General features: G+C 38.5%; 1 protein-coding gene across 2 annotated transcripts in view; it reads right to left on the bottom strand.

Moving 5' to 3' along the window:
- The window catches only part of lmtk2.L (lemur tyrosine kinase 2 L homeolog), a 44,505-nt gene that overhangs the window by 4,078 nt on the left and 17,469 nt on the right, over positions 1 to 22,958 (bottom strand). For both annotated transcript variants that reach the window (XM_018236416.2, XM_018236415.2), the window contains exons 3-13: positions 22,642 to 22,786; positions 20,794 to 20,867; positions 19,848 to 19,966; positions 17,451 to 17,538; positions 10,850 to 10,983; positions 9,955 to 10,039; positions 8,728 to 8,849; positions 7,665 to 7,814; positions 3,803 to 6,476; positions 2,213 to 2,354; positions 1,413 to 1,661 (exon numbers count right to left, since the gene is read on the bottom strand). In XM_018236416.2, the coding sequence (XP_018091905.1) occupies positions 1,413 to 1,661; positions 2,213 to 2,354; positions 3,803 to 6,476; positions 7,665 to 7,814; positions 8,728 to 8,849; positions 9,955 to 10,039; positions 10,850 to 10,983; positions 17,451 to 17,538; positions 19,848 to 19,966; positions 20,794 to 20,867; positions 22,642 to 22,786 (3,982 nt within the window). The remainder of the gene's footprint in view (positions 1 to 1,412; positions 1,662 to 2,212; positions 2,355 to 3,802; positions 6,477 to 7,664; positions 7,815 to 8,727; positions 8,850 to 9,954; positions 10,040 to 10,849; positions 10,984 to 17,450; positions 17,539 to 19,847; positions 19,967 to 20,793; positions 20,868 to 22,641; positions 22,787 to 22,958) is intronic.

Below are 22,958 nucleotides of genomic sequence, written 5' to 3' on the forward strand. Positions count from 1 at the left end.
AAGCAACCTTAAGGTTCAGCATCTCTATAGTAGTAATGATCCAGACCTTCAAAGCAGTTTCCCATCTTTAATTTTGTTAGGAGAGTCTGCGACAGGCACATGCGCATTATATTATATATATTCAGTATATTGTGAGTGGGTCCCTAAGCTCAGTAATGACAGCAGTACAGAGCATGAGCATTGAATCAGCAGAAAAGATGGGGAGCTACTGGGGCATCTTTGGAGACACAGATCTTCACTGCTAAAGAGCTATGGTTGCTCTGGGCTGGTACAGTAGCCCAAAACATAATGTACAAATTTAACTTTTTCTGCCTACTGCTTTAGGTAAGTGTTCGTTCTCCTTTAACGGGAGCACATACTATATAGCCCGATAGGTGCTTCCAGTTTCAGTATCTAAAGCTTCTGTCGTACTCTCAAGCATGCACCTGTATAGAACACTAGAGGATAATCATGTTAAACATTCATAATATCGGTGTAAAAACTGAATAATGAAATTGTGAGAGTGCTCTGAACAACTTAGCATTTATTGCAATTGAGGGAATGCGTTCCCTTAAAGACGTATGTGTATATTGTTCTTTATTTGACTCATGTTGAATTGCATGTTGAAATGTTATTGTGTTTCTAACTGTAGCAATTTGTTTTATAGGCTCTCTGTAGAATCTGGACTATGTGGGTAAAGGCAGCTCCAAGTGAATATTTGGACGTGGTCTCAAACAATTCTTTCTAAATACAGGTATTGAAAAACACTACCCAGTCATATTTTCCCTTCATTCAGAGCTGCACATATTAAATATTAACTGCAAAGACCAGGAACAGCTGTTCTCCTCTCATAGCCCCACACATCTGTTTGAATCACACATTAGTTCAATGTCACTTTACTGCTAATCTGGAGAGAGTTTTCCTGCAGGAAAACTTTAACAGGGACATTTATCTTATCGCTTGTCAAGCGCACAATGCAAGTGCAAATAAACATTTCTAGTATGGATTTTTTTTCCTCGTTATGTTCATATCAAGCCCTTACTTTGCTGAGGAGCTTGCAGGGGTTCTATTACAAGCCAAATTAAAGGAACAGAGGCATTAAAATATTTTTTATATGATCATAATGCACCAACTCTAAATTGTCATAGGCTCATTTATAAAAGGGGCACAGACAGAAATGTTGGTGCACCAGTGCCTCTGGTGTCTGTTATTAGCGCTGCATCCCTCAAGAGCACATAAAAATTGTATCCACGTTACATTGTTAGTAACAAATGTTATGAAAGGTACTCGGATCCCTACTGCCTGATATTGATCAGCAGTTACAGCCACTGAATTATGATGCTTATTTGTCCACTAAGCCCAGGATACCAAAACACAGAGGGACAAGAGGAACCGATCTTAAATTAGCACTTGCTTGTTTTTGACCTCCTCACCTCCTTGTTCTATATCAGAGTCTGTTACATGCGTAATTGAGAAACTGGCAATATTTGCTGGTGAAATAGAGAAACGTGAGTAAGATGAAGAGTGCGTCCAGTTCTGATCGGGACTCCGCGTGGGAGGCGGAGGTGAGAAGTACTTAGAGGGATTAATGGTAAGTTTTTGCCCACTAAAGCCTGCTGCTGGTTTAGATAAAAACGAAGGCTCTGGATTAGAGAAGTCATCGTCCCATTCAAAGCCGCCCCCTGTAAAGTTGAAAAACAGCATAAGTATATACAATATAATACACAAAAGCCATGGATATCCTGTAAATTATATCCTTATAAACGGTGAGTTCTGATGTCATCAGTTATAAACGGTGAGTTCTGATGTCATTTTCTGTCTGATTTGCTGAAATGTGTGTATTATAATAAATAAAGTACCCCCAGTTGTAAAATATGAGGATATAAGAAGATACCTCGGAGTTTCATGACCTGTATAAAAACACTCGGCCTTCGGCCTCGTGTTTTTATATGGTCATGAAACTCCTCTGTAACTTATAATATCCTTATATTTTACAAGAGGGGGTACTTTATTCACTATATAATTATATTACACACAGGAAACTTTGGACAAAAGCTAGTTGGAAAAGAGCTGAAGAAAAGACAGCTGCAGGTTTGAGTATGAATCTGGGCAGACACTGCAAAAATATATTATAATTCTGTATATGCAGTCTGACACAGAGGCAATGAAAAAATGGCATAGTGGGATAGCCTTTACATATTTCAATTGAGACACACGATGCACATCTTCTTACCTTCATCATCAGTAGAACTTTCAGAGTTTGTAAACCTGTTTAGGTAACTTGGAGGAGGTGGAGGAGGAGTAGTCGGACAGCTACTGAAGATTTGGCTGTTTGTATCCACCACCTGAGAACCAAGTTCTTTGGTTGGAGTTTCCTTAAATTCCAAAAAAAAAATAAAAATAAAAATGTATTGGATGAATTCAATAAATAAAATGCAATCCCCCCCCCACCCCAAAAAAGTGCTTAACATATCTTTTAAAAAAGAAAAAAGGCAGCTTTCAAGAGGGTCTTATAACCATTTTCTCTCATTCAATTTACTGGTTACGAGCCTAGGAACCAAATAGCTGCTAAAATTCAAAACTGGGGAGATGCCGAACAAAAAGCTAAATATTTCAAAAGGCTGCAAAAATAAAAAATGAAGCCCAATTGCAAATGGTTTCATAAGGTCTATCGAAACCATCTAAGTTAATTTAGAGATAAACTACCCCTTTAAAGGGGATGTAAAGGCAAAAAAATCCCATTTTTACTTTCTTTAATGAAAAATAAATCTATCTCCAATATAATTAAATTAAAAAATGTGTATTGTTTTTTTAATAAACCTGACTGTACGCAGTGAAATTCCCCCTTCGTTTTACTAACTGCTGCAGATAGGAAACTTTAGATGCTCCCTAACTGCTCTGCAAGGAAACGGATTATACTTTCAAATGACAGAGGGGAGCCCCTCCTACAACTTACTATCCAGATCTCAAGCAGCTGTTTGTTTCCCTGTAGAGCATTTGGCTACTTTGTAAAGATTTGTATCCGCAGACCCAGTGCAGTCTCCATATTCTGATATTCATGAGTCTTGCTGTATAGGCTTCTATGGCAGATAATATTTGACTTGTGCTGCTTTGATAATTTATGATAATCCCTAATTTTAACCTCCCAACTGAAGCCCAGACCACACTGAGCATGTGCGTAGTCTTGGTCTTGCAAAGATGTTTAACAAATTTAGAAGATTACAGCCCCCTGCGGCCAATTTTGAAAACATAAATCATTTGTTTAATTGGGCTTCTGGTGTAGTAAGTTCATGTTTATTGCCCCCGGGGCAGCAGAAGACAATAGCACAAGAACTGTATATACATTAAAAGGTAATGCACTTAGTTTATTCCATGTGTGATGTTGGGCTATCTGTAGAACTAGATACTTGGTACATACCGGACTTGCAGTTGTATCAGATACATGCCTTAGAGTGCAAGAGGTTTAGTGCAACACGTTGGTAAGATATCTTATGAGCACTGCATTGCATGTATGTTATAGGTTTGATGGATCAATGCTATTTAACAGATGAACCTGACACAGCCTGATAAGGATGATATGTTCACTCCAAAAATTAATCTCTGGAAATGGTCCAATGACCAGTATATTCCAAGTATGGAGAATGCTATAAACCCTTGCGAGAGATCTAAATATATATATTTTTTTTTAAACTTTGAAGCTGCTAAGAAATATACGTTAAGGTAACATTTGGTTGTAACAATGGTGCCAGAATACATCTGGAATATCCAGGTTATATGAAGGGCCAGAACAGTTGTTTTCACCTGCTGGCTAGCAGAAGCTCACCTGATCAAATAAATAGACAGTGACATCATCAAAGAAGTGGACGGCTTTACTGCTCCTTTTCTCAAGTCCAGAGAACAGGTCTGTAGGTTTTCTTGGTTTTATTAGGCTTTTAAGATGCCTTCCATCATTTTCCACATGAACAATAGGAACAGGATGAACGGTGTCATCATCACTATCAGAGCTAAAGCTGTTAAGATCAAAGGCCCTTATATCATCATCCGAATCGTCACTATTTTCGTCTTCTTCATCGGCGTCCATGCCGTCCTCCGATGACAAATCTAGCAAGCCAGATGCATCAAGTTTCCCAAGATATTTCCCTTCCATATCAGGCTCTTTCAATTTCTGAGCATCGGGGAGGTTTACAATTGGCATCTCTTTCAATTTATTCACTGAAGTAAAGACCTCTGATGCTCCAAAGGGGTTAAGAAAATCCTCATCATTTTCTAGACGTGAAGGTTCAGCTGAAGAATGGTTTACATCATCTTCTGAACTGGGAGAAAAATCATTCCATTCTTCATAATGGTCATTTTCCTCTGAATCTTCATGTTTATTAATTTCGGTTTCAATCTGTGCTATGGACTGCAGTGGAAAGTTCTCATCTTTCTGAGACACATTTTCTATCTTTGTTTCACTTTTGGCAGCTAATTCAGGGTTAATTACTTTATCGGTGGATTGCGAAAATGATCCTGTCATTGAAAATGTGAGTAATACTGGCAAATCTGAATTGATTTCTGGTCTCTTTTCAGGCTCAGAATCATTGTCTGAAAAATATGCAGAGTCTCTATAAGAACTGGGACTTGTGTCTGTGGACACTTGGGTTCTAGGATTGTCCTCATTCAAAGTATGGTCAGCCTCCGATATGATTATAACAGGAGCAGCGAGAGCAGACACACTATTCCGCTCATTCTCATCGTGGCCTAACTGCCCGCTAGCATGAGATGTCCACTCTGGAGACTCCAAGTTCTCCGTTTCATAGCCGCTATCAGCAGGTTTATCTGAATGCCCGAATTTCTGATTCTCTTCAGGTTCCAACGGCTCTAGAACATTCTGAACATCTAAAGAGTCTAAAGAATCAGGTGTTCCTATAGATGGCAACAAAGACTGCGTGAAATTTGATAAGCTATCATCTAACAGGCTATCTTGACTTGTTGAATCTGATGGAACAGCAGACATTTCAACAAATGGATTTAGGTCATCATCATTCACACCGACAAGGTCTGTGTTATGCGGAGGTGAAGACGTTTTTATAGAGCCGAGAGATGCTTGCCCTATAGGTGCATCATCATTAACCACTTTTGAACTGGGCAGCACAAATATGTTTTTATTGCTGCTTGATCGGTAAAGATCAATACTATCATCTTCTACAGCAGCATTGTTTACGTTATAACCTTCCATGTTCTTAGCTGTAAATATGTTATCTGTGAGCCCAGGTTTCACCGACGTTACATCATTTTTCAGATCATCTATTTTAGGCAAAGGCAAGATCAACTCTGCTGTTTTGAGATGGCTTTCTTGCCCAGATTGCAAAGAGTTATCAAAACTAGTTGTATTTGCCGGGTGCACAGATGAATTTAACTCTGAAAGCTGGAGTTCCACATCCAAGCTATTTCGGTGGGAGATTTCAAAGAGCTTTTGTGAATTGATTTTATTTGAAAACTCTGCTTGAGGCTCATATGTTTTGTTTCTCTTAAACGGAGAGTCCGACAATAAATTATTTTCTCTCAGAAACAGAAAGTTTTCAGACAGTTCCTCCACATTTAGAACAACTGGGTCAGTCTCTAGTATATTTCCCCAAACAGCGGCCTCATTTTCAGAATATTTAAAGCTTTCGGGAAATGGATGCAAATTTGTGTGGGAGGGATTAACTTCAGTGTGAAGACCATTTTGTAGTGGAAGGTCACTGACAGTATCACAGTCAGGCATTTTAACAGACCAATCGACATTCTCGATTGAGTTATCGAATGGAAAATGGTCACTTGCAACATGCAAATAATCTGGTAAAGGGTCATGTTCAGCTTCAAATGGAAGAAAATCAGATTTGTTTGTTCCAGATGATTTCAGATCCTGAAGTGCAATAAACTGCAAAGCTGCACTTTCGGACTCATGGTTCTTATTGTCAAAGTCCAATCTGCTTTCTCCTTGCTCCTCCAGTTGAATATAATATTCGTTAGCAACTGAAACATTGTGTGAATCAAATACTGGGACAACTTCTGAAGCACCAAGGGTGTTGTCACGGCCACTGTGTTCTGACTTATCTTGTTCTGCATCAACCCCTGGCTTTTGTAAAACATCTACAGGCACAGGGAAAAATAAACTATTGTAGTTGACCGTGGCATCAGAATCAGAGTGACCATGCTCTTCAAAGTGGTCTTCTTTGGCAGCCTCCCATACATACTCAAAGCTAAGCCCTTGGCTAGTTTCAGTAACAGTAAGAACTTCATCCAATTCCTGGCATAGTTCATCTGCGCTGAAATGTTCCAAGATCGGAAAAGACAGGTTATTCGTAGATGGTTGCCGATTACTAGTGTTTGGTTTAAGGGAATTCCAACGTTGTTCAAAGTCATCTTCAGTCTCCTTTTGGCTCTGCATGCGGAGGTATGTAAGTAGTCTATGGACTTCTTCAGCAGTAGGTCTTTTGAAGGGAGGTAGCCAACAGAACTGCAAAACTTCATACCTTCAACAAAAAGAATATGAACTGGTTGAGCAGTTTATTAAAAACAAGAAAACCAATTCTAGAAAATAAAATCATTTGGAACATTTAGACATGATATAGGTCTTCCCTAATCTTATAAGAGACATACTTTGTTCAAACCCCAGCAACAACTTCCTAGACAATCCTGTTACTTAGGGGAATATGAAACCAGGTCTAATCAATAAAGGATGATTTTGCTTGAAAATATTTTTATGACAGCTGTCAAACATGGAAATTTTGTCCAGAATGATGCCCCTTATCTTTTCTTGGGCATTAAATATATTCTGCAGCACTACAAGGCATGGTCCCATCTAGGCCCAAACAGTACTGTCTACAAAACTGGATCTAAACTATGCTATATAAGGAAAAAAACTTAGCATACGAGTTGCCCTGTAAAAAGGAACCCTTTATGAAGGATAAAAAAAAAAGGAAAACCGCTTTTGTCTCCGCTGGTTTTTGACCACATTTATAAATCTGATCTCCCGTCTACACATTATGTCACATACATAAACTTTAAAACAAGCTTCCTTGGATAAAACATACTTAAATTTAAAACATGATCAAAGTGATGGTTTGAAAGGTAATGGTACACAAGGTCTCTGTAATTCAAACAAAACACTCAAACCATTAACAGTAAAAAAGGGAATCCACTACAAGCACAAGGCGATGCCCAGCAGCAGGCGCTTACTACTCGAAAAGGTGCATTTTCAAGTGATAACTGTGACAAAAATGGCTCGGTAGAGCAAACCACAAATAGGTCAGCTGCCACTGTAGTGTACTAGTAAGAAAGGGATGTATGTAATGTCCATTCAGTAGATGACTATATCAGTCAACTCCTGCAGTGAATAACAGCAAGCAATTTTATTAGTATATTATTACAATTGAGACCAATGAAAGAAAGGTTTACGGCTAGGGCCACACGGGGCAGAAGTCAGTTAACAATTACGCTGCCTCATTTCAGCCCCTACAATGGGCAGCAGACTCCTCTCTTTATTTATTCCAAAGTGTTGTATTGATTCCTGCATGAACAGACTCAGCGGATTTCAGCGAAGAACAGCAAAACTCTGCATTTTGTTTGCACAGGAGCTGATTCAACACGGAGCTAGCTGATTTCAGCCCCGTATGGTCGTAGCCTTAGTAGACAAGTCATTTGCAATTGAAAAAAATTACCATCTGTCTGCATATGGTTGTTCTAGTTGTGGATTAGGAAGTTTAACTTCTCTCTGTTTTATGACTTGAACCAGTACTTCACTGTCTGATAGATCTCCGTAGGGAGTGGCAGCATTTTCAAAGAGTTCCCAAAGAGTTACCCCTAGTGACCTGGTGATAAAACAAAAGGAGAGAAAAAAATGTGGTTTTATAAGTGCAACTACATGCTAAAAGCCTGATCGTTGCAATAGATCACAGTAACAATTGCAGACCACTACTATAATTTTCTGAATGACCAGCTCAGTTGGGGGCTTCCTGAAGGACTCTTACGTATGCATGCAATGTTTATACAGGTATAGGACCGGTTATCAAGCATACTAGGGGACCTGAGGTTTTCCAGATAAGGGATCCTTCCGTAATTTGGATCCTCATAACTTAAATCTACTAGAAAATCATGAAAACAATAAATGAACTCAATAGGCTGGTTTTGCTTGCAATAAAGATTAATTATATCTTAGTTTAGATCAAGTACAATGTATTGTTTTATTATTATAAAGACAAAGGAAATCATTTTTTCAAAATTTGGATTATATGGATAAAATGGAGTCTATGGGAGACGGCATTTCCGTAATTCGGATCTTTCTGGATAACGAATCCCATACCTGAACCACAATATCATGTCATAGACAATACATATTTGTTTTTTGCTTTTTTTTTATGATAATGTACCAAAGGCACCTAAGGGAATTTGTCCAATAAAGTTATTTAACTCATGCAAATATAGATCATCATACCAGGTAATTAAAGGGGATGCATTATTTCCATAAGTATTGTAGTACTGAGATGTGGCCCTTATTATTGAACCTTAGGGGCCTGAATAATTGCACTCTACAGTGGACATAACATTGTACAAGCCATTTTAATAAACAACCACAATCACTGTATTCTGCTTTTCAGTCTCACATATATTTGTTTTTTTGAAAGATGAGATAAGATGGATCATTCTGCCACATGTATAAGCTTTAATGTGAAACACAACCATATGATTAGTCAGACAAAGCAATAAAAACATGTGGAAACCTACCAAATATTACTGGGCTTTGTCTGATCGGCCACTAGTAATTGATCCGGATAGCTGGTCAGTAACTCTGGAGCAGTCCATCTAATGGGAACAAAGTTTTCTTCAGTGATCTCCATGTAGTCCTCCTAAAATGTCAAGAGTACAAACAACAAAAGGGAAATTCATTTTTTTTTTTTTTTTTTATCAGGAACCAGAACAAAATCCAACCTACAGTATTTTAGCATTTTGTACAGCAGCTCTCTAGTTTGCGATTTCAGCAATCTGGAATATGAATAGAGGAGGGCCGGAATAGAAAGAGGAGTAATAAAAAGTAGCAATAACAAATTTGTAGCCTTACAGAGCATTTGTTTTTTAGATGGGGTCAGTGATCCCCATTTGAAAGCCAGAAAGAAAAATAATTAAACTATAGAAAATAAAATGAAGATAAATTGAAAAGTTGCTTAGAATTGGCCATTCTATAACATACAAAGGGGCAGATTTATCTAGGGTCGAATTGTAAAAATGAATTTGAGTGTCAAAATTCACACATTTGAATTTTAACCCCCCTATTCAAATGTAAATTTGAATGTGAGATTTATCATATCTCGACAGTCCTAATTCGAATATTCGCCACCTCAAACCTGCCGATTTCATGTACAAGTCAATGGCAAAGGTCCGTTGAGCCATTTGGAGATGTTCAATTGTCTAATATTCAATTGAATAATTACAACCAGAAAATTTTAATTGTATCGGATTAGTAGGAATAGAGTTTTTCACCTTTAAAAAAAAAAAAACTAGATTCCTACAAATACAATATGATTCAAATTTTTGGGTAGGAACTTTTCGATTGAATATTAGAAATTTGATTTTTTTCTTAAATAACCGAATAGTCGAATTGTGAGTATGTTAGAGTTCAAAAAATTAACATGAATTCGAATTTCGACCTTTGATTAATGGGCCTCTTAAAGTTAACCTAAAGGTGAACCAGCCCTTTAATGAGGCCACACCAGCTAGATAATAAATCTAGCTTTTACAGTATGCTTGTTTTCAAACATAGTGGCAGCAGTCACGATTATTCACCCAGGTCATATTCATTTAAAGAGTTAGGGACATTGCCCTCGAGGGAATAAACTACTTGAGAACAATACAGCTGTCCAACATGGGAGTAATCTTGCTTTATTCAGAATTTTGTCACGGATTTTACATAAGAGAAAAATAAAAAAAACAAATTAATGAAAACAAACAACGTACCTTGTACCTAGTGAATCCTATGCCGTAGTCTCCTATCTTTACGGTTAAATCCGATGTAAGAAAGCAATTCCTGAGTGCAAGATCACTGTAGAATACGCAAAAAGATTAAAATGCAACCATAATGGTACTTTCACCTAATCAGAAAAAGAGTCACAAACTCAAATGTTTCAATCTTAAGATTCAGTTCAGTTGGTGTGCAAGGAAATAGCAAAAATAAAAAAATAATAAAGTCCAAAGCAGAGTGCAAGATGCTTTTATTTACCACCACCAACAAAATCACTGATGCTGGAGCTATCCCGCACACTCAGACGGCATCAGGATATTGTTGCCGGAAGCAAACACACTGCCTCTCAGTGGCATGGAGACGTTAATGCAGTTTTGTGCAATACACAACCTTAATTCAGAGTTCCTGAATAAAAACATTTCTGCCAAAAGAAACGGTTCTAAATCAGGTATACATCACCCTTATCTGTATCTGCCTCTGTTTATACGTAACTATAAAGCATGGAGGTGCTCCAGTGGAAGGCTTGCTTTGGAATGTGCACATTTATGGAGCTGTATAGGTTTATTAATTGAATTTTTTTTCAGTTTAAAGTGCTAGGCATGCCATTTTATGTTTCATGTGCTAAATGAGGTTTTCAGATATTCAGCATTTTAACAAGAAAACAAAAAAGTCTATAGGTTATAGATTATATAGGATATCAAAGAACATTGATGAATATCTATTGTGCTGATGTTGCTTCCACAGAGTGTGTAACTTGGCATTGAGTGTTCCAACTGCATGCAGATTTAGATACATAGCCTCAAGCTGCTCTAGAAAGCTGTTCCCATCAAAGAAAAAATAATGCAATAAAATCAGCAGCATCTGCATGTCATGGCTGCTAACAACACATACCTATGCACGAAATTGTGTTTGTGCATTATGGCAAGACCCGCTGCTATCTGACAAGCCATACGCTGAAGCAGCACAATTTCTGTATCCCCCTTCAGTTTCTCTCTCTGATTGTTTAGATACGTTTTCAGGTCACCCTGCAAAAGAAAAAAAGGGGGGTTAAAAGAGGGCTCATTTGCTAGTATATCAATGATACTTAAACCACAGCAAAACTACTTCTAAGCAGTCAAGCACTGCAGTATTAGAATCTTAGGACACAGATTTAGACTTCTTTTAAAATTAGTTTGCATTTAAATTACATTTTACAAGATCAAATAAGCATCTGGTTGCTACGGTGTAATTTACTATAGATGCACAGCTGTGCTACATACTGCTACTGTTTCTATGCACCAGTACCTTCTGTGCCTTGAATAACACCAGGGCTGCGCCTGTTACATACAATGGGGGCTGCTGGTGCGCACAGGCAATATGTGTCTATATGGGAATTTTGCAGACTCATCAATAATATATATATATATATATATATATATATATATATATATATATATATATATATATATATATATATATAATAGTCCAGTATGTTCAGCACACCACTGCATGAATAGTCAAACTCCTGACCCAGGTGCTACCATCAAAATGCTGCATACATAAATCCAAAAAATAAGGTGCACACCGGGAACCTTTGTAAAGATAAAAAATCTTAATTTTATTTATTACATGTTTAAAAGCTGGTCAACGTTTCGGTCTTCTCCTAAGACCTTTATCAAGATAGATAGATAGGGAGATATATATATATATACATATATACATATATACATATATACATATATACATATATACATATATACATATATACACATATATAGTCAGGTGATCCCACTGGTGTCTAATAAAAGGGCAGCCAAGTTTGGGAGTTTTACTTTGAAAGCAGCTAGTAAGTTGCAGGTAAAACGTATTCATCCCTTTTATAAAATGTATATTTAAACCATAGAATTCTTAATGAATCAAATGAAAATTGAGCATAGGACTGGCCAGATATGGGATGACTTTGACGTAGTTGGCCAGCTTAAATATACTGCAATATATGGACAAACAATCCCTGTTTTGTTTAAAGGGTAAGGCATTTTTCAGTAGCAGTATGCACAGAATGTCTGTCTTAAATATATTGATAATGGGTTGAGTGCAGAGGAATCTTGTATTTGTCTATATATATATATATATATATATATATATATATACATATACATATATACATATATACATATATATATACATATATACATATATACATATATATATACACATATATACACATATATATATATACACATATATACACACATATATACACACATATATACACACATACACACATACACACATACATACATACATACACACACACACACACACATATACACTTATTCCAACCTGGTGCACTTACAATGCTTTCACATCATCTGCCTGGGTGCTGGTCAAACACCAGTTTACTTACAAACATCAAAGAACCGCACTTCAAGGACTTTGCACGTGAAAAAAATAAAGTGATTTATTTCAAAGTTTCGGCTCCTTTACTTGGGCCGTCATCAGAATGCGAGCCATAACACACAATACTACTCCTTTTAAAGTGAAAAAGATGGCGCCAAACCATGAGGCATCAGTATGTGCCACAGTCAAAATGTACCCATCATGTGTAACATATTTGACAGCACATTTCTTCATAGATAAACCGTAAGCATATTTAAGTGCATATAGTGAAATCTAAATGTGGGAAAGTGCCCAATAGTGAATCATACAAATATCCGTGCGTTTAAAAAGGCATAAGATGCCTTCTCATTCTACCCCCTATAAGGGTAGTGAGTATTAAAAACTGGGTTGAGAGATGCTACAGCTCGCTGTGCCCTTTTGTCCCTCCTTGCAGAAATTCATACCAATGACCTGTGGCCATCTACCCCTTTCTCCCTCAGTGGTATGCCTCCCGACCTAACAGAAATCTACCGGTGGCTGTCGCCATATTTGATATTTGTGTATGTGTATTCCCGGGTATAGACACATTGGGCAGAGGACCTGACGAGTGGTGAGGTAGACAGGTAGTAGCCAGGCCCAGAGCAGGGCACTACTCTGCAACCCATAGTTTTCAAACTATAGTCCGGCCTGCCAATAATCTGAGGGATCGTGAACTAGCTCCCGTTTAAAAAGTTTGAGGACCCCTTATATAGAGAGTGCAATTAGTTTTTATTTTTTTTATTATTTGTGGTTTGTTATTTGGCTTTTTATCAATGTGCGAACTGTGCCCTTTTCACTAAAGTGTATTTCACTAGGTTCAGGCTGGAGAGCTCCCATTATAAAGATAGAGCCACTCTAAAATCGCAATCCACATTGTCCTTTCCATGCTACTTTTCTCCATGGTGAAAATTCTCAAGTGAAAAATTGGTCAGAGAAAATTCTCTAAAGAATTTTCCCCTACTACTAGGGGGAAATATAATGGCAAATCTTCACCACAATTCTCTAGAAAAAGTAACCTTACGATTTTTAATAAATGTGGAGATGTATTGTGAAAATACACCTGGCAAAGTCAGGCAAACTTTGGTGGAGTTTGGGGAAGAGAAAATTCACACTTAAGTAAATGTGTCCCATGGACCACGGCTGAGGAAATGTGAAAGGATTTATATTTTCCTTTATATTGCTAGTAACTGTATTATGGAAACCATTGCAGCTAGCCTTAAAGGAACAGTAACGTCAAAAAATAAAAGTGTTTTAAAGTAATGAAAATATAATGCAGTGTTGCCCTGCACTGGTAAAACTGTTTTGTTTGCTTAAGAAACACTACTATTGTTTATATAAATAAGCTGCTGTGTAGCAAAGGGGGCAGCCATTCAAAGGAGAAAAGGCTCAGGTTACACAGCAGATAGCAAATAATCTCTGTCTGTCTAATGGTGTTATCTGTTATCCATTAGTTAACCTGTGCCATATAGCCGTTTTTCAATTTCCGCCATTGCTCCACAGCAGCTTGTTTATATGAACTATAGTAGTGTTTCTGAAGAAAACAGATCAGTTTTACCAGTGCAGGGCAACAATACATTATATTTTCATTACTTTAAAGGGATACTGTCATGGGAAAAAAAATTTTTTCAAAATGCATCAGTTAATAGTGCTACTCCAGCAGAATTCTGCACTGAAATCCATTTCTCAAAAGAGCAAACAGATTTTTTTATATTCAATTTTGAAATCTGACATGGGGCTAGACATTTTGTCAATTTCCCAGCTGCCCCATGTCATGTGACTTGTGCTCTGATAAACTTCAATCACTCTTTACTGCTGTACTGCAAGTTGGAGTGATATCACCCCCTCCCTTTCCCCCCCAGCAGCCAAACAAAAGAACAATGGGAAGGTAACCAGATAACAGCTCCCTAACACAAGATAACAGCTGCCTGGTAGATCTAAGAACAACACTCAATAGTAAAAACCCATGTCCCACTGGGACACATTCAGTTACATTGAGAAGGAAAAACAGCAGCCTGCCAGAAAGCATTTCTCTCCTGAAGTGCAGGCACAAGTCACATGACATGGGGCAGCTGGGAAATTGACAAAATGTCTAGCCCCATGTCAGATTTCAAAATTGAATATAAAAAAATCTGTTTGCTCTTTTGAGAAATGGATTTCAGTGCAGAATTCTGCTGGAGTAGCACTATTAACTGATGCATTTTGAAAAAAATTTTTTTTCCCATGACAGTATCCCTTTAAAATACTTGAATTTTTTGGTGTTATTTTTCCTTTAACGCAACTACAGTAAACAGATGTGCTGATGTTACGGAAATGGCTTTGTCCCAAGCAGCTGGCTTTAGCAGATGGCCCACTGAAGTGCAGACAGCACAGTCCCGCGCTAAATGAATAATTGCTTTAGGTTTATAAAGTGCCTGAAAGCTATAGAACATTGACTGCAGGCCTATTTACACATTGGGCAGGAGACAAAATGGAATCTATACAGATATGGGATCAGTTTTTCAAAAGACCAGTTATCCAGAAAGCTCCTAATTACAGGAACGCCGTCTCTCAGATTCCACTTTATCCAGATTTTTTAAAAATGACTTCCATTTTCTCTGTAATACTAAATCAGTACCTTAATCCACACGAAGATATAATTAATCCTTATTGGAAGCAAAACCAGCCTATTGGGTTTATTGAATGTTTACATGATTTTCTAGTAGACAAGGTATGAAGATCCAAATTGCAGAGAGATCCGTTACTTGGAAAACAATACAATTTGCCACAACGATCTTGCCATTAAAAAGAAAAAATGTTTCGGCCCACATTATGGCCTTCAAGGATAAGCATGGGCCCTAAACGTTGGATACACATGTTTGAATAAAATAAATTGTATTCACAGTATAAGGAGTGTGGGTCTTCTGAACTATTCTGTCTATCTGAACTAGTCTATCCATCCATCCATCCATACCTCCATCATCTATCTATCTATCTATCTCTATATATACAGTCTACACACACAGGCAGATATCATTATCAACATCTGACCCAAGTATAAGAGTTGCAAGTGAATAACTTTCAAGATTACTATTATGCTGCCATGAACTACACTTCAGAAGGGATGTCATAAATACCTTAAATTCTACACATTATTCGATCTAGAGATCTTCCATAAATACCTCCAGACTCCAGTTATTCAGGTTTAGGTGCAAGAGACCGACACCTTACTACAAACAATAAAACTTGTTAGCCAAGCCATCACATTTTCATACATGGAATATTTACAGGTCATCAACCGATCTTTATAAAAAGGACCACTCATACTATTTCGCCCCATCTATTATCAATGTATTTTCCTCACTTTCTCTTTTCTTTCTTTTTTTATATAGGTTTTATTGTTGGAACTGAAATAACAGACATCACTGTTGGAGTAAACGGTAGTACAGGTAAGGGACCTGTTAACCAGAACGGTCAGGACCTGAGGTTTTCCAGATAAAGGGTCTTTCTGTAATTTGGATCTCCATACCTTAAAGGGGTTGGTCACATTTAAATAAACTTTAAGTATAATGCAGATGAAGGCCAACTGAAAAGTTGCTTAGACTTGGTCTTTCTAGAAGATACTAAAAGTTAACTTAAAGGTGAACATCCCCTTTAAGGTTGCTAAAAATAATTTTTAAACATTAAATGAACCCGATAGGATTGTTTTCCTACCAATAAGGATTAACTATATCGGGATCAAGTACAATGTACTGTTTTATTATTACAGAGAAAAAGGAAATCATTTTTAAAAACTTGGATTATTTAATTACAATGAAGTCTACTGGAGACAGCCTCCAGTAATTCTGAGCTTTCTGGATATCTGGCTTCCAGATAACAGATCCTATAACTCTGATAGCAAAATGAAAGGTCTTCTTACCACTACGGTAATGTTTACTGTAACACCTTCATTAATCAATGTATGCAGATGTCATATGATGCTTGATGCTAAATATAACCTATTGGATTCAGTATGTCACACTGATAATCTCCCAGGTAACTAATGTGCAGGGAATTATATACAGTAGATTAAGGATGGCAACTTTCTGAATTCCTCCATCAGTTAACCAAACATATTTAGCAAATTTAGATTTACCAAACAATACACAAAATATATTCAACATATTAAACATTTTACCGTTTAAAAAGGAAAAAAAAAAAAAAAAATGACTACCACTCCTTGTCCCTGGCTCTGTGACATGGATGACTGATCAGGAACATGCAGATGAAGCTGATCTGCTCCCAACTTCAGTTGTGCATTCTCCTGGTGGGTGATCACTGCCAGAGAGCTTAGAATTGGAAAGCAAACAGACAGACATGGAGTTGTGCTAGTCTATTTATTACCCCCCACACAGGCAGACACTGAGGCAATGATTATATTATTGCGTGACACTAGTGTATAACATGTTAGCTTATTAAAGGAATTCTGTTGTGATTTTTATGGTGTAGTTTTTATTTTTAAATTACATTATTTACAATGCAAATAATTCACTCAACCGTGTAAAATGTAATTCCTAACCCAACAAGTGCATTTTTTTTCAATTTCAAACAATTGCCTAGTCATTGTGCTTTCAGAAAGAGCCAGCACATCAGGATGGAACTGCTTTCTGGCAGGCTGTTTTTTCTCCAACTCAATGTAACTAAAGGAGTTGCAGTGGCACTTGGATTTTTACTATTGAGTGCTGTTCTTTTATCTACCAGGGAGCTGTTATCTGGTTACCTCCTCATTGTTCTGCTGCTGCTGGTGGGGGGGGGTGATATCACTTCAACTTGCAGTGCAGCAGTAAAGAGTGACTGAAGTTTATCAGAGTCAAGTCACATGACTGGGGGCACATGGGAAAGCAACATGTCCAGCACCAATTCAGATTTCAAAATTAAATATAAAAAAAAAATCTGTTTGCTCTTTTGAAAAACGGATTCAGTGAAGAATTCTGCTGGAGCAGCACTATTAACTTATGCATTTTGAAAAAACATGTTTTCCCATGACAGTATCCCTTTAAGCAAAACTTATAGAACACAAGATCCGGTCATTTGGTAACCCATGCTCTTTAGTACTTTATTGTCATTTAAATTTACTCACCAGGTCGCACAACTCGAACACCAAGAGATAGGGCATGGTTTCAATGCATTGCCCAACACACTGCACAATATTAGGATGATGAAGAAAACTGAAAAACAGTGGACAATGGAATAAAAGATAAGTAAAACTTTATAAAAGGCTAAAATGATTTTGGATATGTTTAGTTAAAGGGCTAACCACCTAAAAGTCGCCCAAAATGGGAACTGGCATTGACATGTTCATTTTACAAAATTTCGCAGGTTTTAAAAGTTTGAACATTTTTCTGTATTTTTTTTTTTGTAATTAGTTTTGCTAATGAAGGTGAATTTCCCTTTAAGCTGTGAGTCTAACTTTTCCCAAGGGACCTGTTATCTTATATTGTTACAATTACTTATTTGCTTATCTAGATACATTTAAATTGTTACAAATGTATCTTATCTTCTGTTGTGGCTGTTCTGGGCTCTCTGTCAAAAGCTAATTAAGTTAGAAACTTTGTTTCTTTTTCTGGCTTTTCAGTGCAGAAAAAAACAGGACTTTCCAGTACAAATGAGGGACAGCAGGTTGAGCTGTCAAAAGAGGGACTGTCCCTCTAAAAACGGGACAGTTGGGAGGTATGATTTATATAGCTTAAAAGGTTGTGCTGCTCTGCATCACATACACTAGCTTTTTATTTAAGGAGCAATAAACAAGCCTTTTATTTTTCATTCAACACTAGGAAGAAATAGAAATTTTGCTGAAAATACTTTCTGCTTAGGCTATGGGCACACAGGCTGTTAGGCTCTGTATTGTTGCAGGCTGAGAGAAGTAAATCTGCTCAGTACCCCTGCTCCATTGATTTGAATCTAGTCAGCCTGTGTGCTCTCACACACAGTGGAGCTGAAGCGGAGGTCAGTATTTGGGTTTTCTTCAGCCTGTGTGTGACTGCACACAGGCTGATCGGATTCAAATCAATGGAGCAGGGGCACCGAGCCGTTCTGCTTCGCTCAGCCAGCAAAAATATGCAGCCTGTGTGCCCATAGCCTTAAACATGTTTAAAAATACATTTTTGGGAAAGAAAACACTTATTACAAAACAGTAACATAGTATTGCGGATGCTTACCAACTTCCCTGTAATTAACTGAATTAGTTTATAACGCAATGAGATCTGTAAAACAAAAGTCCTTCGCTTCACCTCAATGTTGTGACTTACAGATAAGACTGATACAGGGGGTATATTTGCACACTGTTAACTTATCTTGCAGGAGCAGGAAGTTAGAAACATAGTAGCTTCATTTCTTAACTTTGCCCTGTCTAGTTAAAATATAAGTCAGCACAAGCCCTATTCAATGATGTTGAACAAGGGGGGTGTACTGCCCCTTAAGGGACCAGTAACATCAAAAAAAATTTGTTTAAAAAATTTGTTTGTATACATCAGAAAAAAAAAACAAAAAACCACCAAGACAAATTAAACTTCAAAATCACAAAGCCTTTATTAAGAAATAACTTACCGAAACTCAGCTTCCTCGCCTCTTCAGAAAAGGCAACTGGAATCTGGCCTCTCGGCGCAGTGGCCCCTACCCCATATCCAGGGCCCACTACACTGGCAGAAGTGAAGACGGACAGCTTCAACCTACTATCCAAGGAGTGTTACTCTCTGACCGAAAAGCAGAGCGACGCCTGCTAGCTGCTGGGGGGATGCCAGGGCAAGTGCTTGTCTGTTCTCAAACCCCTGCGGGACCGACACCTAGAGCTGCCTGGGCAGCTGCTAAATAACTATCACATGAAGACCTTGCTGCTGTCATCCCACAGGGAGTTGGAGTCGCACATATAAACTTTGGCTATTAAAAGCGGATAAGTGAAGAAGCGCTCCCAGCTGGGCACTCACACTGAGCTACAAGAGTCGCATTGGCACTGACAGCTAAAGCCCAAGGAAGGTGGCAGTTGTGCCTATAGACGTCTTGGTCCCCCCCCTTTGGGGGAATAAAGGAGAGGGGGAGCCGAAGTATCCTTAGCAGAGAGCAGGAGCGAGAGATGCCGATTCCAGAGCTCCGGGTTTGCAGTCAGTCAAGCTGCATGGGTCACGTGGGCTGCTAAGGAAAGGAGAGGGGACGGTGGCGGCAACCTCTAGGCACCTCTGTTTTCTATGACCCTACGAGGCTGCAGCAGGTGGTCGGAAAGTACTGAGCCCCCGGGTCCGACTATTCGTTGCAAACGCCACACAGTGTAGTATGGCCAGTGTGCCTAAACACAGGGGGAAGAGCGAGTAGCGTAGTGAAGCTGCTGGATTCAGATGCAGATAGCTACAGACAGCTATTGTTCGTTTCCCATACTTTGCTATGGGAAATAATGACCATTGATTTCAGGTGTTTTGACCTATGAGCCCTTTCAAATGTTTACACCTTGAAACAAAATTCATATTTTCCCCAGCAGTAAACGTACCTGTATGGCTCTCCATGGTTTATAAAGTGTTCTTGCTCTTTGGAGTTAGCGCTTGCCTTTAGTTCCTTCACAATAACTCTTGTGACACTGTTTTCTCTATAGATTTCACCAAGCAGCACCTGAGATAGAATTTTGGAGTGTATTACATAGTGACATGGAAGCATACAGAACAAGCAGAGATACTCTCACGGTTTGTCTGCATTGGGATTCATCAAATAACTAGCTACAACTTCAAAATCTCAAACTCTTTTTGCTGTACAATTTTATTAAAAAAAAGATCTTCATACAGTATGTGTTTGTCCCGTTAATACAATTATGGCCATGGGGGGGGGGGGGGGGTGGAGCATAAATACAACAATGTAAGTATTAGATTTATAAATACACCAGTGTGTGTTTTAGTAATAAAAGCAATACTGAAAGTAACCGTTTTTGTACCTATGGCACTAGAATTAACCCTGACACACAGAGTGGAATTACAGGTACTACTTGCACTATTATTGCCAGTAATAGGGGAAAACGCATCAATTTTAGGAAGAACTCATACTAAAAGAGGTTTCATCTGCGATTTTTTGTTTCCATTAAAATAAAAGTTTATGCTAAGGCCACAGCAATAGACTGCTGCAAAATCAATCACACTACATTAGACTCTTTAACTCATATGCCATCTATGTAAGTAGGAATTCAACTGTAGCTCTTTTGCTTGGCCAGGGTAGGAAGTGCATTTCAGAGATTTTTCAGGATTATAAATATAGGAGTATCGCCCCTTTAAAATTGACATTCATTTTATTAACAACCTTATAAAATCTATTTATACCTCAGCAACTATTTTTGCTCAGCAATGAATGGCTTAACCTCAGGGCAGTGCCTACAGTTCTATATCACACAAAATTCTGCTAAGGACTGTGTGAAAATATTTAGTATGCCAAGTCCAAAGTAATGCACTTACCTTCCCAAACCAGCCATTTCCAATCTCCTGGATGTAGCTCAGACTGTGACGAGGTATTTGGTACTTTGTTAAGTCTTAAGTGTTAGGGGAGGAAAGAAAAAACAAAAAACAAAAAACAATTTATTAAAACAGATTTGCACTGTAATGCACGAAGGGGGTGGTACAACAATGGAATGAGAAAAATCTCCAGTATTTAACAAAGAACAACGGGCTTTATTCATAAGAGTTATAATGCCTTTTAACAAGAGACAGAGCTGCAGTTAACCAACAAGCTCTCAATATTGCGAGAGCATAAGATCCACATAAGCTCTTAGCATTATTAAAAGGTCAGAATTAAAAAAAAAAAAAAAATGTACATCAAGTGTAAACTTTTAAAAGGTTCATTATTGAGATTGTGTACATGAGATGATGGCCAGCTAAGGTATGGCTAGTACTGCTCACATCAATGCAGAGTCTATACAGATGTTGTGTTATACGTTAGCCAGAGGCCAAGTTTAAAGGGGAAGGAAACCTAGTCGGCGCAAACCCCCCCACCCGTTTGTTGCCCACCCTCCCTCCTCCCCCCTGGCCTACCCGTCCCGCTGGGCAAATGCACCTAACTTGTTACTTACCCTTCTGCGCAGGTCCAGTCCAGGGAGTTCACCGACGACATCTGCTTCCACGTGATCTTCTTCCTGCTGTGAACGGCGTTTTGGCGCATGCGCAGAAGGATCGTTTCGCCGGTACGGATCTACTGCGCATGCGCCAAAAGTCACGTGCATGCGCAGTAGATCGTACCGGCGAAATGATCCTACTGCGCATGCGCCGTTCAAAACAGGAAGAAGATCGCGTGGAAGAAGATGTCGTCGGTGAACTCCCTGGACTGGACCTGCGCAGAAGGGTAAGTAACAAGTTAGGGGCATTTGCCCAGCGGGACGGGTAGGCCAGGAGGGAGGGCAACAAACGGGAGGGGGGGTGGGGGGTTTGCGCCGACTAGGTTTCCTTCCCCTTTAAGCAGAATATAAGTGTGAGTTCCATGACCATATAAAAAGGTCAAGGCCAACAAGTGAGTGATGTGACAAAAATGATATCACTACTCACCGTTTATAACGGATGACATCACTAGTCATGGATATAATTTACAGGATATTCATGGCTTTTGTGTAAAATATATTATAATATATGTGCCTGCCGTTATGCTCATATTTGCACAGATCCACCATAATTGTTTATTCACCTGTCTAAAAGTGGATGCTTGCATTGCTCTCAGTTCACCATACCCTCAGGGGCAGATTCACCAAGCATCGAATCTGCACTAGCGTCCGATTCGCTAACATCGCAACACTTTGCCAGGATAGGTCCTATCTACTCAATTGCACTTCGCCTGGTCTGAGGTGGTGAAGACAAGTCTGGCGCAAGAGGTAACGTTCAGTAAAATCCACATCTTAGTGAATTTGCATAGTTATGTCCCTTCGCCAGAGCGCAACTTCGTCAGGCGTAAGGGAGCAAATTACAGCTAGAGTCTATCGCCTTCGCTAGCAAAATTACACCAGCGACCGCTAGTAAATCGGTGAATTGACGTTAGTCACTTCGCCCCTTTAGTGAATCTGCCCCTCAGTGTTTACAGGGAAACTAACAGGTGATGAATGCTAGGAAAAGGCACCAGATGTCAACATGGGCATAAAAGTCATGAAGATTTTTCGACATGAGGTTGTATACAGTGTATGCCTAGCTTAACACTCTCAATTGACTGCACCCTACAGACATACTCTGCAAGGTTACATGAGAAACACACACACAGACAAAAAAAAAAAAAAGCTTATCTATTAACAGTTTGATCATTCGGATATCAGCAAGCCCAAAACTAACCTTGAGCAGTCTGCAGCTGTGAAGGAACAGAGAGAGACACGGTTGGGACGGTTAAAGTAAAAACATCAGCTGGAGACTGGTTTGAAGGTGTATCTTCTGCGGGAGGTGTAAAATCAAGTTCCTCGTCAAAATGATCCTCAAATTCCTATAACAAAAAATAAATAAAATTCAGGTACAGCAGAACCCCCATTTTTAAGTGAAAACCGGAAAGAAGAGAGAAGAATAAAGAAAATGTATTTTCAAGTGCTGAAAAAAATAAGCCCAGGAATCAGTCTCTCACTTAAATAATAATTCTCTGTGTTAACACTTTGAATCTA

The sequence above is a fragment of the Xenopus laevis genome, chromosome 9_10L (genome assembly GCF_017654675.1).
Source record: "Xenopus laevis strain J_2021 chromosome 9_10L, Xenopus_laevis_v10.1, whole genome shotgun sequence".
NCBI lineage: Eukaryota > Metazoa > Chordata > Amphibia > Anura > Pipidae > Xenopus > Xenopus laevis.